At 57.1% G+C, this 16,493-nt stretch overlaps 1 protein-coding gene across 6 annotated transcripts in view; it reads right to left on the minus strand.

Moving 5' to 3' along the window:
• The window catches only part of Kcnab2 (potassium voltage-gated channel subfamily A regulatory beta subunit 2), an 84,669-nt gene that overhangs the window by 37,257 nt on the left and 30,919 nt on the right, over positions 1 to 16,493 (minus strand). For 2 of the 6 annotated variants that reach the window (XM_048783731.1, XM_015501466.2), the window contains exons 2-3: positions 11,264 to 11,392; positions 10,287 to 10,328 (exon numbers count right to left, since the gene is read on the minus strand). In XM_048783731.1, coding sequence (XP_048639688.1) covers positions 10,287 to 10,328; positions 11,264 to 11,340 — 119 coding nt within the window. In that variant the 5' untranslated portion in view covers positions 11,341 to 11,392. Of the gene's footprint in view, positions 1 to 2,239; positions 2,706 to 10,286; positions 10,329 to 11,263; positions 11,393 to 16,493 lie in introns of those variants that run through there. The other 4 variants (XM_048783733.1, XM_015501467.2, XM_048783732.1 and 1 more) reach the window with 3 other exon arrangements.

Consider the following 16,493-nt stretch of genomic DNA (forward strand, 5'->3'; position numbering starts at 1 on the left):
CTTTTTTTTATATTAATATTTAAGACCAAGGTTGACCGAGTCCTTGTCCAGTCACCAATTGGGAAGACTTCACCCCAGAACAGCATTCAGCTTTAGGATCTTTAAAAACTGATGGCACGAGTCAGTCACCCAGTGTAGCGGCAGCAAAATGGAATTCACCAGACAGAGCAGGGGCCCCAGGAGTGGGACAGCCCTCGACACCCATGACTGAAGGTGTGAGTTGCTTTCTAGACTCCTCGGCCCCTTGGGAGGTGCGTTTCCTTGGGCATTTCGGCCCCGCAATTGGTCCAGCAATGCTATGGACTCAGATGTCACATGGACATTTTCCTTGGGACATGGGACAGAAAGATAGGTTTCTCCATCCTGTGTTGGCTTCCTGGGTCTGCCAGGGCAAAGCACCACAAAACGGGTGGAGGTAGCTTTACCAATCACATCGGCCAAGACCTGTGGTTAGGTCCTTCCTACTCAGCTCCTGGAGCTCTCCGTCTTGGTCTCTCTGGCCCAGCGCCTGGGCGCCTTCCCATCTCCGCCAGTGTGACCAGAAGGTTCTCCCCACATCGCCTGCCACATCCTCTGATGGAGCCTCTCTCAGATGGCTCATGTCACTTCCTCACATCAGTCTCCTTGCCACCAGGGCCTGCGTGTTATCTGAATTGCAGCCTTGGGACGGCTAGTGCCTGAGGGTGGGGACCTGGTTGATCTTGCTCACACAGTTCCTCCAGGCTCTAGCACACTGCCTGGTCCCAAAGAGCTTCTCGATACACATTTGCTGAACACGTGAAAGTATCAGTGAGCATCCAGGACAGAACAGCACAAGGCACAGCCGCCCTCTGGAGGAATCCGTCAGAATTAGGAGCTCAGCGGTGGCCAAGCCAGTGTCCATCTGTGCTCTCCTTACAGCCGCCTTTAGAATATAAGGCCTTAAAATTCTGCCATCTAATGGACTCCCAGAAGAAGTGCTTTGTTTGTTTAACTACAACCACATATTCAGACAATGGGCGGAAGGACCAAACCTACTGCCCAAAGGGGCACAGGATAGAAGTCCAGGCCTCAGTTTACTCTCCAAAAAGCAGCCAGAAAAGCCCCGGGGCTTCTGTTCTATGGGAGCCAAAGCTTTAGGGCTGCTGGATAAATTTCAGGACCCCAGTTCAGAACTTCAGATAAATAATGAGCAACTTTCCTATATAAACATGTTCTCAATATTGCATGGGGCATATTTATACTAAAAAAAAAAAAAAAGACATTTACCTGAAATTCCAGTTTACTGGTCATTCTGTATTTCATTTGCTACATCTGGCAACCCTGCCAGGCCTGGGAGGGGAGGGCCCTCTATACCCAGATGATAAGGGCTCGCCCCTGGAGGCACAGCAAGCAGAGCTGAATATGGGTGACCCACAAGGATTGATAAACAAAAACCAGGCAGCTCGCAGGTTCTTTGGCCAGGAGTCATTGGCTGGAGAGCTGTCCCAGGTGCTGAATTCAAGGATGAATGAATTCAACAGAATGTCTTTTTGTGGTTCCAAGGAAATTTATACCTGTCATTTATGCCTGTCAATCATACCGGTAGGATATTTAATTCACAGTCTTTCCTATTATGGCTACAGTTTGATGCAACCAATTCAGAGATCACCTGCTAGAAAAACCACTTCCCATAGGTACAGCCCTGTTTAAGGACATAAAGGAAAAGAACACTTTGTCTCCAGAATCCAACCCAGGTCTCTGCTGCCAGAACGGATTTGCCATTAGAGATGGTGAATCGATGTGTTTTCACTAACTCATGTTTAGTCAATGCCCAATGACGAGTTCGTCCCGACGGAGTTGCAAAAGACACCTGCAACAGCGCACCTTCTGCAAAGCCCACCCTCCGAAACTACACTCTTTTCCCAGGAGAACACACCAAGATCTTATCGGTGCTCATCTTTGAATAGCTAGGACTATGGCAGGATTTTGGTTTCTTCTTCGAATTACTCATCAGTTCAGATGAGTAATTACTCCCAAACCTACCATTTTCTAATCTTTCTCTAAAGTCTTTTGGGGATGATTCATTCTGTGAAATAAAACGGTTTGTTGGGTTTTTCCACGTGGTTGAAATGTGAAAACAGGATATATTTACCCCACTACACAATAAAAATGTTGTTAGCATTTCCTGGGCTGCGCCCCTTGCTCCTGCAGTGCTGGCTCACAGGCCTCCTCTGATGTCCCCAGGATTCCCTGCCCTTGGCCCCTGCCCGGCCCTTACCGATACTTCATGCCCGTGCGCTGGGCGGTGCAGCCGTCCAGGGACAGGCCGTGCATGCGGAGGAAGCTCTCCATGTTCCTGGCCTGGGCAGCCGCCCGCACCTCCCGCAGCCGCTGCAGCTCCAGTGTGTCTGTCTGGCGGACGGGGTGCAGGGCCCAGTCCGAGTGGTACCTGCTGTTCACGCTCCGCAGACTCTCGCTGTATGTCATGGACAACATGGTGCCGCCTGACCCAGGAGCTGCCACTGTCCAGACGGGAAATGCCGAGTGGGGAGGGTTAGAGGTTGTGCCGATGCCCCTGGTGCCCCAGGCTGGCTGGCCTGCCGCAGGGGAGGAGACAGCCTCAGCGAGACAGGCTCCAACTGGAGCTGCCGCCATGAGGCCTTGGCGCCTGGGGATGGGGTTGGGACCCTGGATGAACACACCCTTTGGCAAGGAGTCTCTGTTCTCAAGTTGGTACTTTCCAGGAGCTGAGCTGCCCCTCTGTCCCTGCATCCACGAGACAAGCACAGGCCAAGCTGCATTCCAGGTGGGAGTGCGGCACTCCAAATGTCCCTGTGGAAACTGAGGTGCAGGAGCATGAGGAGCCTGAGGCCCCAGTACTGAGGACCAGTGTCCCCACCCGACGGTCACTGGGTGCTGCATCACGGTGCCCTCCTGGCTCCTGGGGCAAAATCAGGCAGAGGCTGTCCCTGGAGAAGCAGCACACGGCACACCTGCCAGTTGGGACCACAACCCCACATGCCAGGGGCCCAACCAGGGAGGCTCTGTTTACGGGACTTGTGAAGGGCAATGCCATCCACACAGCACATTCTTGCCTGTCAAAAGCACTTGTTGCCAGCAAAGCTCTTTGGGCTTCATGCTCCCTGACATTAAGGATGTCACCATCCACAGTTTTGCAATAGAAAGAGGAAGGAGGTGGGTGACCTGGGGACACAGGTTGGGGTAGGAGGAGTTCAAAGCTTACACGTTAAGGACCATTGCTAGATTCTCTTCCTGAAGATGAATGTTCACCCTCAGAAAAAAACACAGGCAGCATGAGTGTCCATCAATAGGGGACGGATGGCTACACAATTGGCAGCCCGTCCATAGAGTAAAAGTCTGTCCAGCCACAAAGACTGAGGTGTCCTCACATGTCTGACATGTGCACAGGGGCCTGGCACAGTCACCAGAAGGTACCCACAGGAAGACCCTGTGCCAGCTAGCTCAGCTGCCTGGAGGATCCTGGAGCCTGGCCTTGGGAGCTCAAAGGGAACTAGCACTGTCCCATCTTCTGCTCCTGGAGAGGACAAGTGTGATGACCCCTGGGAAGGAGCTGGGAGGGCTGTCCTGGGAGCGGAGGCAGCTGCAGAGGTGCTGGTGTGGTCCTTGGGGGCAGGTGAAGTTGCCCTGGGCTGGCCTCTCCCTTGGGTGAGCTCAAGGGGTCAGCCTGCTCAGTTTCTCCAGGTGCCGGAGGAAAGGGCAGGAGTTTGAGATGAGTTTTGAGTGGTGGGTCCTTCCAGGAGGTGGCCAGCCTGGCTGACCTCTAACCACCTGGCCCGACCTGAGTATGCACACAGGGAAGGGCCACTTCCAGGAGCCCTGCAGCTGCCCCTCTCACAGAGGTTTCCCTGCAAGAATCTGTCTGCGTCTCACTCACTTGTGGGCACTGCCGTGACTGCTCTTCTCCCCCACCATGGTCCTGGCTCAGAACAGGTGGCCAGAAATGCTTATTGAATGTGCAGCTGAGCAGGGAAGGGGCTCGGAGAGGAGCTGGAGAGAAGGATGGGCAAGGGGTTGGGGGGCCCTGCAGGGAGTGAGGGGAGCAGCATCTAAGCAGGTCTTGGACCCCACTGCCCAGGATGGGTCTGGGTGGTGCCTCCCCCAGGGTGGGCTGCTGTACAGCTGCTCAGGGGCAGCCCCTTGCCTGGCTGGGCCCCCTATGTGCCCTGCGTCTCCAGCAGACCCTTGGCATATCCGACTCTGTCACACCCCGCACTGTCGGGAGCTGCTGCACAGACTCCTGCCTGTTTCATTCCCACCCCTGAAGGTCAGGTCTGGAGACAGGGACTCTTCTGTCTGCTTTTACTGCTGCCCCCAGCAGTGTCCTGTCCCCAGCAGTGCCCTGTCCCCAGCAGTGTCCTGTCCCCAGCAGTGCCCTTAGTGAGCACGTAGGAACTCTGGGCTGTGAAAGGCCAACCTGGCCTCCATTCGGGCTCTAGCTGTGGCACTGTGCTGTCCCCTCAGGTAGGGGCGTGTTTCCCATGCCAGGACTTGTGCTCACGGTTGGTATCCTTGGGGGAGGGGCCTGCAGACCTGATGCTAGAGCAGGCAGAGCCGCCTCTGGCATGAAAGCCCCCTTCCAGAAGAATCAGCCTGGAGGCAGGCAGGGGGCCCAGCCTCAGGGAGAGGTTGATCCCAGGAAGTGGGGCTTGGAAACCCACAGGCAGCAGCACGGGCCCCTCTTCCTGCCTGTGCCAGCTTCTCCCTCCCTATGGCACATGCAGGGTGGCACCAGGCAGCTGCTTCTGAGGTGGCCTTGTGGCTCGCTGCCAGCCCTGTGTGGGCAAATGGAGGCCACTCCTCACCTCCCTGAGTCCCCGTTCGGAGAGAAGCCAGACGGGCAGGCTGCAGGGACCAACCCTTCCCGAAAAGCAGGGCCATCTCAGACGCACACTTTCCCAGCCAAGCCCAGCCAAACCCCGATCAATAGCCATTAGCTTTCAAGACATTAACCACAAAAAGCAGCCCGGGTCTGGCTGGGTCCTGGAAGTAGGCCCAGGCTTACTTGACAGCGTGGCTGGGCTACCAGGTCCAGGACCGGGGCCGCCTCGGCTGTCACTCACTCTGCCACCCAGGCAGGCGCCTCGATATCTCCAGCCTCCATGTCTGACATGGGAGGAGCCCAGGCCTCTTCAGTCTGCCTCGGGCTGTGTGATGAGAGGCTGGACAGCTGGGCAGGAGCTGGGGCGCAGCAGGGCACACCTGATGGAAAGGGGCCCCCACCTCTGGTGATAACAGGCAGCAGGGGAGATGAGCTACAATTCAGCTGGCAGGTGGGTGGGTCTCTCTGGGAGGGGGCAGGTAACCAGAGGCTGCAATGAGTCTCAAGACCCGGGCTTCCCAGCCACGGCTGGTGTCTGCCCAGAAGCTAATGAGGCCCCTGTCACAGGCATGCGTGCCCCTGGGCAGATGGTGCAGGGGATTGTGGAGTGGGTAGGAAGGGAGAGAGGGCAGGAGAGAATGAGCCTCAGCCACGGCCTTGGACAGCCACGGCCTTGGACAGCCACGTGGCCAGGTCCCGCGGGGACCCCTCTGTGGGGCCATGGACTCCTTGCTTGTGATCATCCCTTGTAGCAAGTCTCCCCGCCCTGGGAGCAGGCCTTTGGGTGCAGACCCTGCGACACGGGGAAGCCTGGAGCCTCCTGCCACAAATGTGGTGCAGGGACTTGTGGGCAGAGGAGTGGGTGGGCGAGGGGGCCCCTGGTGTGAGGTGGGGGCGGTGAGAGCAGAGGCCTGTGCCCATGAGGTGGTCCATGCAGGGAGGGCCCTTGAGGAGCTCTGGGGAGCAGCTGGGGGGTCTTCCTGGGGAAGGAAGGACACTGTGTGCAGATGGCACGGCAGGGCTGGTGGTCACCACGCTGCCTGGGACTGCATGTGGAGGGCAGAGTTCATCTCCTGGACCCTCATGCGGGGGCTCTTCTCTGGGCTTTTTCTGGAGGTGATTCTAGCAGAGTAGGGTCCCTGTATAAAGGGCCCAGGTGAGAAGTTGCCAGGGAGGACAGAGGGGCTTCAACCTCAGGTCCCCCACCTCCTGAGATCGAATGTTCCTTGATCCTGGACCTCTGATCCACAGCACCCCAGCTGCTTTCCAGGGTTAGGTTCTCCAAGCTCTGAGGCTACCCCTCACCCTGCTGTCCGGAAAAATTAGCCCCCTCCTCAATAGCCACTGCTAATCACAAGTTCTTTCCTGTCTTCTGCAAATCTATTCTTGTCAGCTGGGGGGCTCCAGGGAATTCACACGAATCAACACCGTGACATGGAAAAATGAAACGGCGCTGTTAACCTCGTTAAGCCACCAGAGCCGCTGCCTCCCGCCAAGCCTCCTTCCACCTGGAGTCTGAACTGGGGTCTGCTCACGGACAGCCACCGCAGCAAGACGTGAGGCGGAGGAGGAGGCCTGGGTGTCCCTGTGCAATGATGACATCTGTCTGGAAACCAGAGGCACCGCCACAGGTCTGGAGAGTGGGGAAGGAGGGAAGCGGCAGCATTCTCGGCACCACATCAGCACAGAAGCAAAATCATTTTCGCTCAAGAACCATCAGCAAACAGAGGCCCAGACAAGCAGCCCCAGGTCCCTCAGGCACGCGCTCCCTAAACAGACTCTTCAGACGGCCCCCAACCTCCCGACAGCGTTCACAGCCAAGTGCAAAAATGCTGACTGGTCCGCGGTGAGCCCAGCGAGGCAGGAGCTCCCACCGTGCCTCCGGTGGACAGGAAGGCCAGGCGGCGCTGGGCAGGGCGGGCAAAGCAGGCTCAAGCGCGGGAACACCCGGGCGGCGGGCGCTGCCAGGAGGGAGCCTGGCCACCCTCCTCCATCCAGCGCTGGTCATCTGGGTTTACCCGGGGCCATCCCTTCCTTGAGATTCTCTGCTCTGAGAAAATGTGGAGGGTCTAACTGCAGATCAGCCCAAAGCTTCCTGAAACACCAGCGGTTATCCCAGTTCCTGCCCCGGGTGGCATCCCCCCAAGCAGGTGGCCGCAGGTTCGTTCCTGGGGCTGAAGGGCCGACTCACCTGCCTCCGTGGGCGGCTGCTTGTTAAAAGGGCCTCAGGCTAGTTATTAGGGATCTAAGGATCTGGCGCAGCGGCGGCGTTTTCATTAGGGAGTGTCACTGCGAACGTCAGAAGCAAGCGGTGAATGAGGCAGTCCCACGGGGCGGCTGGAGGCAGCGAGTGCATTAGTTCTATTAGGGCATTTTCGACTCCGTGGAAGCAGCTGAATTATTCACGATCGCTGCTTCCCCTGAAAGCTCGGGAAGTGAGTTTCCGTGATGTAGCCTGGCACGGCCGGCTCCTGGTAGATGGGGTCGGGGTGCAACCCAACGTGGGGGTCCGACCCTTGGACCCTTCCCTTGGCCCCTCGCTGCCTCCACCACTGGTGTGCCAGAGGCAAGGGCTCTCAGAGCCGCTGGGGGTGGGGGTCAGGCTGTGCTACTTGTTATTTCAGCGCGATGCAGCTCACTACCGAACTCAAAAGTGTGCTTGCAGCAGGGGAGCTAGGTCCCTGTGGCCTGTGACCACCACCCACAGCAAAGGGCTGGGTGGCAAGGCCTCCCCTCAGCACCGGAAGATGCCCCTGGCAGGCTGAGCCACACGTGATGTGTCCTACGCTGCCAGCGCTCTCAGCGGCTGTAGGCCTGGAGGTCCGGCATTTGGACACCCCACTGCCATGGCCTCCAGGCAGGCAGGGCAGCCCTTCTTGACAGCAAGCATCCTGGCCCCAGGCCCAGGGTGTGACCCCTGGGGCACTACCAGTCACCCTCCTGGGGACTCCGCAGCTCTGTGGCCTTCTGGACAGTGCTGGAGTTCTGGGGTAGAGTTCTGGGGCAGACTGGGTCATTGTCCCCACTCCTTTGCCCCTCAGTATCCGTGTCCTTTGCCATGTGACTCCTAGTTCCTCCCACAGGTGGGGGAAGATATTTTCCTGCCCTTTGACTCTGGGAGGGGTCATGGTCACGAGTCTTGCTAGGAGCAGAACTGCCCGTGCTCTGTTCCACGTCTCTGAGAGACAGGGCACACTCTGTTTCTCCTCTGGCACCTCCGCCGTGGGGATACTGGGCCAAGGCCAGGCCTGGTTAAGAAGGACAAGAGGAGAGGACGCTGGGTCCACCTGCACCTTGGAGACAAACCCAGTCCCACCTAGCCGAGAGCAGCTAGTCAACCCACAGATAGACCAGCAACAGAGTTGGGCACGGTAACACACTCTGTGATCCCAACTCAGGAGGCCAAGGCAGGAGGATTGCTTGTTTGAGATCACCCTGGACCATTTAGTGAGATCCTGTCTCAAAACTAAAACAAACAAACCATCAAAAAATAACAAGGGCTGGGGCATGTAATTCAGTAGTAGAGCATCCTGGGTTTCATCCCAATACTGAAAATAAATAAAATTAAAAATTAAAAAGTCTAATTGGACAGATATACAAGCAAGAAAGAAATGAAAACTACTGCCAGGTACTGTTTTGGGGACGTTTGTTATGGAACAGTCTGTGAGTGCTGACTGATACAGGGTCTTACTAAACCCTTACCAGTCTGGGCGCTGCTCAAGGGTGGGCACCTGCCTTGAACACCTTTGCTCATCAGAGGGCCAGTCTTAAGTAGCTCCCCGAAAGTCATGCTTAGTGCCGTGTAAGGGGTGCCCTACTTGGAGTGGCATCTAGCCTGTTAAATAAAGACCACCTCCCCTTTGAGGTCATCATCGGAGGCCGCACCTGAGGGTGCACGTGAAGAGCAGCATCAGAGACCCAAAGAACAGGGTGGCCAGGACCTGTGGGCATGGAATGTGGACTGAGAGGCTGTGAGGAGGTCTTCAGAGCTTTCCCTCAGGGAGGGAAGGCCTCCAGAGGATGAGGGTGCTCCCGGGGCTGGATGACCAGACACGTCCTGTGACCCTTGTTCTGAGGACCAGTTAGTGGTGCACAAGATTCCGTTATACGGACAGTCTCTGTGCTCTGTGGCCCCATCATGGAGAGCTCTCTGGGCTGGCCAGTGTGCAGCTGGGATTTTTCTGCCTGTTGCTGGGTCTCCTGCCGCTTCTGGGCTGAGAGAGCTCCCTGAGGGTGCAGGTCAGGTGTGAATGTGGCTTCATTGGTCGAATCTTTCTGGGACCAACCCCATACATTCATTAAGGTATTAAGCAATACAGATGTACGTGACGATATAAGCATTTATCAAAAAAAAAAAAAAAAGCATTTACAAGCCCAAATTCAGGCAAAAATCTTATTTAACCAAAATTTCAGTAGATTCAAAGAGTCAGCCATCTCTTTGGAGCTCCCTGTAAGGAATGAGACCTCACAGCAGCACTGTGTGCCCAGGTCCACGGTCATGTTCAGAGGCGCTGAGGCCACTGGGGTAGAGAGGAAAGTCGTATGGAAACCCAGCACAGACCCTGGCACCCACAGCCCCAGATTCTGTGCACCATCAAGACACACTCCTCAGCTCCACGTCTGGTGGGTGTGCACAACACTTGGAGCTGGTTTTGGACAGAGAGACTTCCCAGGTCTGCAACACAGGGAAGTGGCAACACAGGGAACTGTCACCAAGACCCCATGGTGCCGAGGCTGGCAGACCCCGCTGACCCCCGGCTTCAGCACAACCCCGAGATCTTGCTTCCTAAACTTGGAAACCCTCCAGGAAGTAGTATGAATCTTTTTGGTGTGTGCCCCGCTTACTGGTGAGGGAGGCAGACCAGAGGGAGGGACAGACAGGACCCTGCTGGGCCACATGCCTGGACCTCTTGATGCCACATCCCTCTGGGCACAGTTTCTTGTCAGGCAAACATCTGGTTTCTAATTTGCCAATGGGGAAGCACAACAGGAGAATGACATTGTCCATCCTGACATGATCCAAGCCACATTGGTACCGCACACCCCAAGAAGGCATCCATCTCAATGGACCCAAGAGCTCTTTAGGTGTCAGCCCAGATCCTCAGGCAGAAGGGAGAACACATGGGCATGCGCTCTCCAGGGAGCCTGTGGCCTGGTGACAGAAGCGCAAGACCATGATTGTGGCAAGGCGTCCATCTGCTGCTGGTGAGTGCAGGGCTAACAGGAGGTCTGCTGAGAGCGACGCAGCCCAGAAGACCATTTGGTCAAACCAACAGCCAACCTCTAGGGGACTCACACGCACAACTAAGGCGACCGCACATTTTGTGTCAGGCATTACATATGCTCTGTGGGTGGGCACTGAGAGAGGCAGAGCCCTGGTGTCACCTGTGTGTGGGCACAGTCCTCCCACCCACTCCCCGGCCTTCAGCTCGCTGTATTCAAGAGAAAACGAAGAACTCATTACCTGTAAAACTGGAGCTGTCTTTTGGGGCTCCCATACCTAGTACTTCGGATGGCAATGGAGAAAAGAGAAAAAAAAAGAGAGAGGAGAGAAGATAGTCCAGAGTTGGCATCAACCACAGACAAGGGCCAGCACAGAATGCATCACCAACACCCGCAGGCCTGGCCCGCCCCCTCCGCCTGCTCCGGATGCGCCTGGGTACCAAATGCTCTGCAGCAGCACCACCCAGTGGCCACAGAGGCAGGGCCTGAGCCCCATCTGTCTGGAAATGCAAGGGGCCTGCACCTGCCCTTATTTCCCCTGGTAAGTCTCTGGGAGAGGGTCTGTCTGGATTTCAGTGTGCTTTAAAAGAATATTAGAAACTCTCCAGTCAAGAGGTCAGCTGCTGCCTATGGCCACTGAGTCCTTTCTGGACAGGCATCACTTGCCCTGGGGCTCCCTGCCCCCACCCAAGTCGGCAGCTCTCGCCCAGCGCCCCCTGCTGTTCAGGGCTGCCTGTTGCGCAGATCACACCCGGGGTGGGGTTTGGAAGTGGCCTCCGTGGAGGAGGCCAAGTTGCCCTGGGAGCATCTGGCTGCCCAGTCTCTCCAGGGTTGGTAAACAGGCGAACGTGGCTCCCCAAAGGCTTGTGAGGTTGTGAGCGCAGGGGGACGTGTGGGACCACGGAGGACGCATGAGCCGTGACTTGTGAGAAATGGGAGCCCGGAAGGGCCTCGGCTCACCGCTAGGCCTCTGTTAAACTCCAGGGGAGCACTTTGGAAGTTGGGGACCAGGAAGGAATCTGTCCCGGCTCGGCGCCACCTGCAAAACCTTTGCTTTTTCTTTCCCATTTTGGTTTTCAAGAGCCTGCCTTCTTTCCTTGGAGAATGAGCAGCGCGGGTGCCTCTCAGCCCTGTGGGCCTGCTCAGTCCTCCCGCCCCCCCCCCAGGGAAGGCCTTGGCCTCGGGGACCCCTGCAGGGAGGGGTGGGGTGGGAGTCACCTGTAGACCATCCCGGGGGAGCCCGTCTGCCGCAGGGAGTGCCGAGCCGGGGAGACCGTGGTCGATTCTGGATACATGGAGCTGGCCTCAGTGGTCCACACCTGCTTGCTTTTTCACGGAGGGAAAGTTCTGGAAGAAAAGCAGAGTGGGGAGGGGTGGTGACAAAAGATCAGCCACATTTGGCCAGGAGCTCCTATGATCCCAGAGGCCCAGAGGCTGTCTGTGCTCCCCGTGCATTTGTGTGGGCTGATGACAAGGGGCCAGGACTCTGAGACTCCACTCCACCATTGCCCCCTGACCTGTCCCAGGGGCCCGGCTTCTCTGAGATGACAAGTTCTGCCACCCTGCAGGAACTGGAGGGTCTGTGCTTCTCAGCCAGTCCCATCTCCCAGGAAGGGCACTGCTGCCACCCGGAGTCACCCCAGGGGTTCCCTTGGTCCTGCCTCCTGTCCATGACAGCCTCCGGTGCTGCCCCGAGCTTGTAAGAAGACTGTCAGAGGCCCCCAGCGAGCTGGGCCTGGGACTCCCTCTCTCTACAGCCCCCTAGCCCCTGAGGGTGGCTGGGTCTGGTGACTTGCTTCTCACCAGCACATGGGGGCTACAACTATATGGGGCTGTCACTTCTGTGATTGGGCAGCACAGACTGTGACTTCTACCTTGCTAGCTGACTCTCCCTCGATGGCTCTGATGAGCAAGCAGCCATGTGGGAGAGGCCCCTGTGGCAGGAACTGAGGGTGACCTCTGGTCTGCAGCTACAGGAGCCGAGGCCTCAGCCCAACAGCCCACAAATCAGGGAATCCTTCCCCAGCTGAGCCTGCCCATGACTGTCCAGCGTGAGGTCATTTGTTACAGCGCTGGAAGGCAGGCAATGATTGGGCCTTCCCCAAAGGCCACGCCCAGGCCCCCCGGGGCCTTTGCACTGGCAGTTGGCTGTCAAGCCCTAGGGTCCCCTTCCAGCTGCCTGGTGCTCTGGCCCTCTCTGGACAGGGGAAGTCTCTCTCACTACTGCGTCCCTGTGTCTACCATAGACCCTGCCTTCTGAAAGGGTGAAGGTCCCTAACCCAAATTCATGTGGTCCCTTTCCCATGGGCAAAGGGATCAACACACAGCCCTGTCCACTCCAATAGACCCCTGAAATTGGCAGTGCCAGGCAGCCCATGGGGGGACTTTGTCCATCTTCCTTTTTTTTTTTTTTAAAGAGAAAGAGAGAGAGAGAGAGAGAATTTTTTTAAAGTTTATTTTTCGGTGGACACAACATCTTTATTTTATTTTTTTGTGATGCTGAGGATCGAACCCAGCGCCCCGCGAATGTCAGGCGAGCGCATTACCGCTTGAGCTACATCCCCAGCCCTCATCTTCCTTTCTCAGAGCAGAGACCTCCTGTCCCCAGGAGGTGTCCTCCTTGGAATATTCTCCACCCACTGGTCAACACAGCTCGGGTTTAGGTCCCACTCGTAATTGAGGTCTGCTCTGAGTGAGGGGCGTGAGCCCAAGCGTATGCTCCTGCTCGAAACACGGGGACACAAGGAAGACGCACCACAGGAAAAGTGATGGGGTTGGTGATGGTTCCCTGAGATTGTTTTTAAGGGACCTCATTTGGAATTCAATGATGAAATGAAATAAAAAATGCACTTAAATCTTTAAAATCAGAGCCGAGGATGCTTGGCTGATACCAGCCCCCACAGAGGTGCCACACAGGATCCTGGGCAAACCTCTCCCCGGCCCCTCTATGTGCACTTTCACACCGCCTGGCCAGTGGACACCAGAGGCCTCCCCGTCACCTCTCCCTTTTAGTCTGAGGGTCCTCCAGGGCCACCAGCACTCAGAGGCACCAGCCATCTGCCCATCTGCCCAGGTCTATGCAGGAAGCTGTTCACTGGCTCATGAGCAGGATGTGACGCAGTGCCCAAGCCTGCTGAGGTGCTGCTCCTTGGGCCCAGGCTGGCTAGAACTTCGTCCTTGGACAGTGGCTGCTCCCCTGGCCTTGGGGCATTGAGTTCCTGTGGACTGGGGGGGGGGGGGCACAGGGCCTCAAGGGCAGTCTCTCCTCTGAGCCCATTAGTGGCTCACACACCTCACTCCCTTAGATGACTCAGAAGCGTGAAATCACATTATCTCACTGCGGTCATTTAAAAGCTGTCGCTAAACTCCGGATGATGCTGAGCTTTAAGTCAGAGTCCCTTAATGCACAAAATGCTGCCCAGCCCCGCTGGGTGCAGGGGCTGGGGGCTGCCAGGTGAGCAACGGCATCCCAGGCCCTGAAGCACACCCAGTGGCTGAGGGTCATGGCCAGGAAACCATGGCCACAGAGCAGAGGGTGCTGCAAAGGGCCAGCCGCAGCAGCTGTCCCCAGGGGCCCCGTGGAAGACAGCCAAAGGGGAGCACAGGGGGCAGGACGGAGGCCTGGATACCGAGCCCTTAACAAGGTGCATGGCCTGCCCCACACTCCATTCTCCCGGCTGCCCAGTGTGGCACTCAAGGTTGGCTAACTTCCAGAGTTCCAGAATCACAAACCCAGCTGCATTTGAACTGGTGCTGATCCCACGGATGTGGGTGGGACCAGGAGTTTGGAATTTCCGCTGAGTTCCCAGGCAGCAGAGATGCTGCTACCCAGAGACCATGCTTGAGGGCCACTGGCCTGGAGACGAGGCCCTACACCCGGTGCCTGGGGGTCAAGTCCAGCCTGCTGCCTACTTTGGCAGATAGTTTTATTGGCACGTCTCTGTGCCCATTTGTTGAGGGACTGTAGTGTTCTGAGCAGGGCTGAGCAGCTGCAGCAGGGACTGTCACAGCAGAGTCCACAACACTCACCCTCCAGCCTTTAGAGATGCCACCCTGTGGGGACCCTGTGCTGGGCTGCTGTCTCCCCCACCCAAGGGGACCACCATTGATCCACCCAGCCAGCCCACTCGAGGGCGTCACTGAGCAGGGTCGTCCTTCTCACAGAGTGCGGCCATCTGCACGTGATGAATTCCTCCCATCTGAAAAGCGGTCTCTCGGACCACTGTCTTCTCTGTCTGTTCACAGGTGATTTCCTCCAAAGCACATCTTCACTGGTCTGCAATTCCTCTCCTCCCTCTGGCTCTGGCAGACCAAGCAGTCCTCGGCTCTCCCTCCTCTGCGGCAGGACCCTACGCCCTCTGGGGCTTCTCTGTGCTCTTCGTCCACTCCTTCTGTCCACAAGCTGCTTCCTGTTCATCTCTCTGACCTGGACTTTGGTGGCTGCCCAGGATCTGGCGGTGAATCTGTTTGCTTTTCTGAACTCCCTTTCTGCACTGCAGACCCTACGTCTGTCTCCACCCCGTCAACCCCTGCACCCAGGGTTGTTTATTCAGCTGCCTGAGCACCCTCTGTGGGGATTCAGCTCCTGATGGGCCCTACCTGCTGCCTGCTCTTCCCATGACCAGAGAACAACTGAGTCAGAGCACCGTCCTCCTGGGAGTCAGTTCCTGGACTCACCCAGACTCCCGCTTCCCCTTACACACCTGCCTCATCCACCCCTGACCAAGCCCCATGCTTCTCCCCGCATGTCCCTCCTCCCCAGCTCAGGCCTCACAGCTTCCTGCCTGGTCTCCTCTGTGCCACAGGAGCAAGACTGACCCTTTCGGATCAGGGTGTCACTTTGTGCACAACTTCCGATGGCTTTCATTCTATCCAAAGTAAACCCCAAATCTCAGCCCTGGCCTCCGGGGCAGCCCCTCCCCAGAGCCCTCCAGCTCCACCCCTTGGAGCTGTGGCCTCGCTCCTTCTGCTCAGCCACACTCCCTGGGGATCCTCCAGCCCACTGTCCCTCCTCAGGCATCCCCCACTCCTCTTCCTCCCACCTGACTTGGCCTCTGACCCCTGAGACCTACCATGGCCCCAGCCTTTGCCTCTGTAAACCAGGGTCACCTTTCCAAGGAGGTCCCCATGGACCCAGTGTCTTACATGGCCAGCCCTGTCTTCTTGGGTTATTTTTCTCCCTCAAGATTATCACCTGCTCCATTCCTTACGGCTCACTCACTTGTCCTGTGGACGATCTCTCTCCCCACCCAGGTGCCGGAAGGGGCAAGGCAGGGGTTTTGTCTGTGGTGTTTCCATGGTAGACACTCAAGAGGAGTTTGCTGGATGAATGAGTGAATGACCATGGCTCAGCCTGCTGAAGGCCCATGGACAGCGTGCAGAAGAGGATCTCGGGCTGGGCGGTCTGTGTACCTGCAGGCGGCACCCTTGCTCTAGTGTGGGGATGCTCCACATGCCTGGGGAACAGGGCAGCTTCCTCGGGAGAGTTCAATGCCAGCTCTGTCCAGTGGGGCTGCTCAGCGCAGCCGCAGGTGGAGGGATAATCGCTGCCACTTAGCAAGTTCTCCCGGAAGACACCTGTCCCACCCCAACCCCTTGCCTGGACTCCCAGAAGTGATGACCCTGAGGTCAGACTCCCTCTGAGCCAGCAGCCAGCCCCCCTGGTCCACAGCCACAGGGGGTTGCTGGACTCACTCTGAAGACTACTTCATGAGGAACTGCCTGTCTTGTCCATTCGGCGTTGGGGCATAGCACAGCCCACCCCCTCTGCCACTTCACAGGGGAAGGGAGGGGCTGATGAGATTCCCACAGCTTCTGCTTTGCATTCAGGATGCAGGATGCATGGATGGAGCCAATCTGCCCAGAGCCCACCTCCTGGCTCAGCAGCTGCCACCCTCCAATCAGGAACGACTGCACCCACCAAGTAGCCAATCCCCATGAAGCTGACATCCTAGTGGGGAGGCTGAGAACACCAGCTTGGCACAGTGGCTCCCGCACCAGAGGGAGGCATGCAGAGCTAAGCTGGGTGTCCCTGGGTCCCTCACCCTTAGGGCTCAGGAGGACAGGCTTTAGAAACTGTCTCCCAACCCACCAGCCCAGGAGTGACAGGAGGGGAGCTGGGTTTGGGATCTAGGTTGGAGGTAAAAGTCTGGGCTTCGCCCATCTCCTACGGTTCTACTTGGTCTCGGTGTGACCTTGAGCAGCTCTCCCTGGTTTATATTTGGAGGAACCAAAGCTCAGAGCTTTACAAAGGTCTGCTCAAACTTTTTGCACAGAATCAAAGAGAAGCAGCATGTGAAAATGCTTTGAGCCCAGGAGGAAAGATGTTAAACCAATGCCTGCTCTTGCCCTGTGCACGGTCCACTGGCAGGGACAGCAGGTGAGGGAGGACGGCCAGGGGGCTCCAGCTAAGGCATTTCTTCCTTCTCTCCATCTTATTTTTTTTTAA

The sequence above is a fragment of the Marmota marmota genome, unplaced genomic scaffold (assembly GCF_001458135.2).
Source record: "Marmota marmota marmota unplaced genomic scaffold, marMar, whole genome shotgun sequence".
NCBI lineage: Eukaryota > Metazoa > Chordata > Mammalia > Rodentia > Sciuridae > Marmota > Marmota marmota.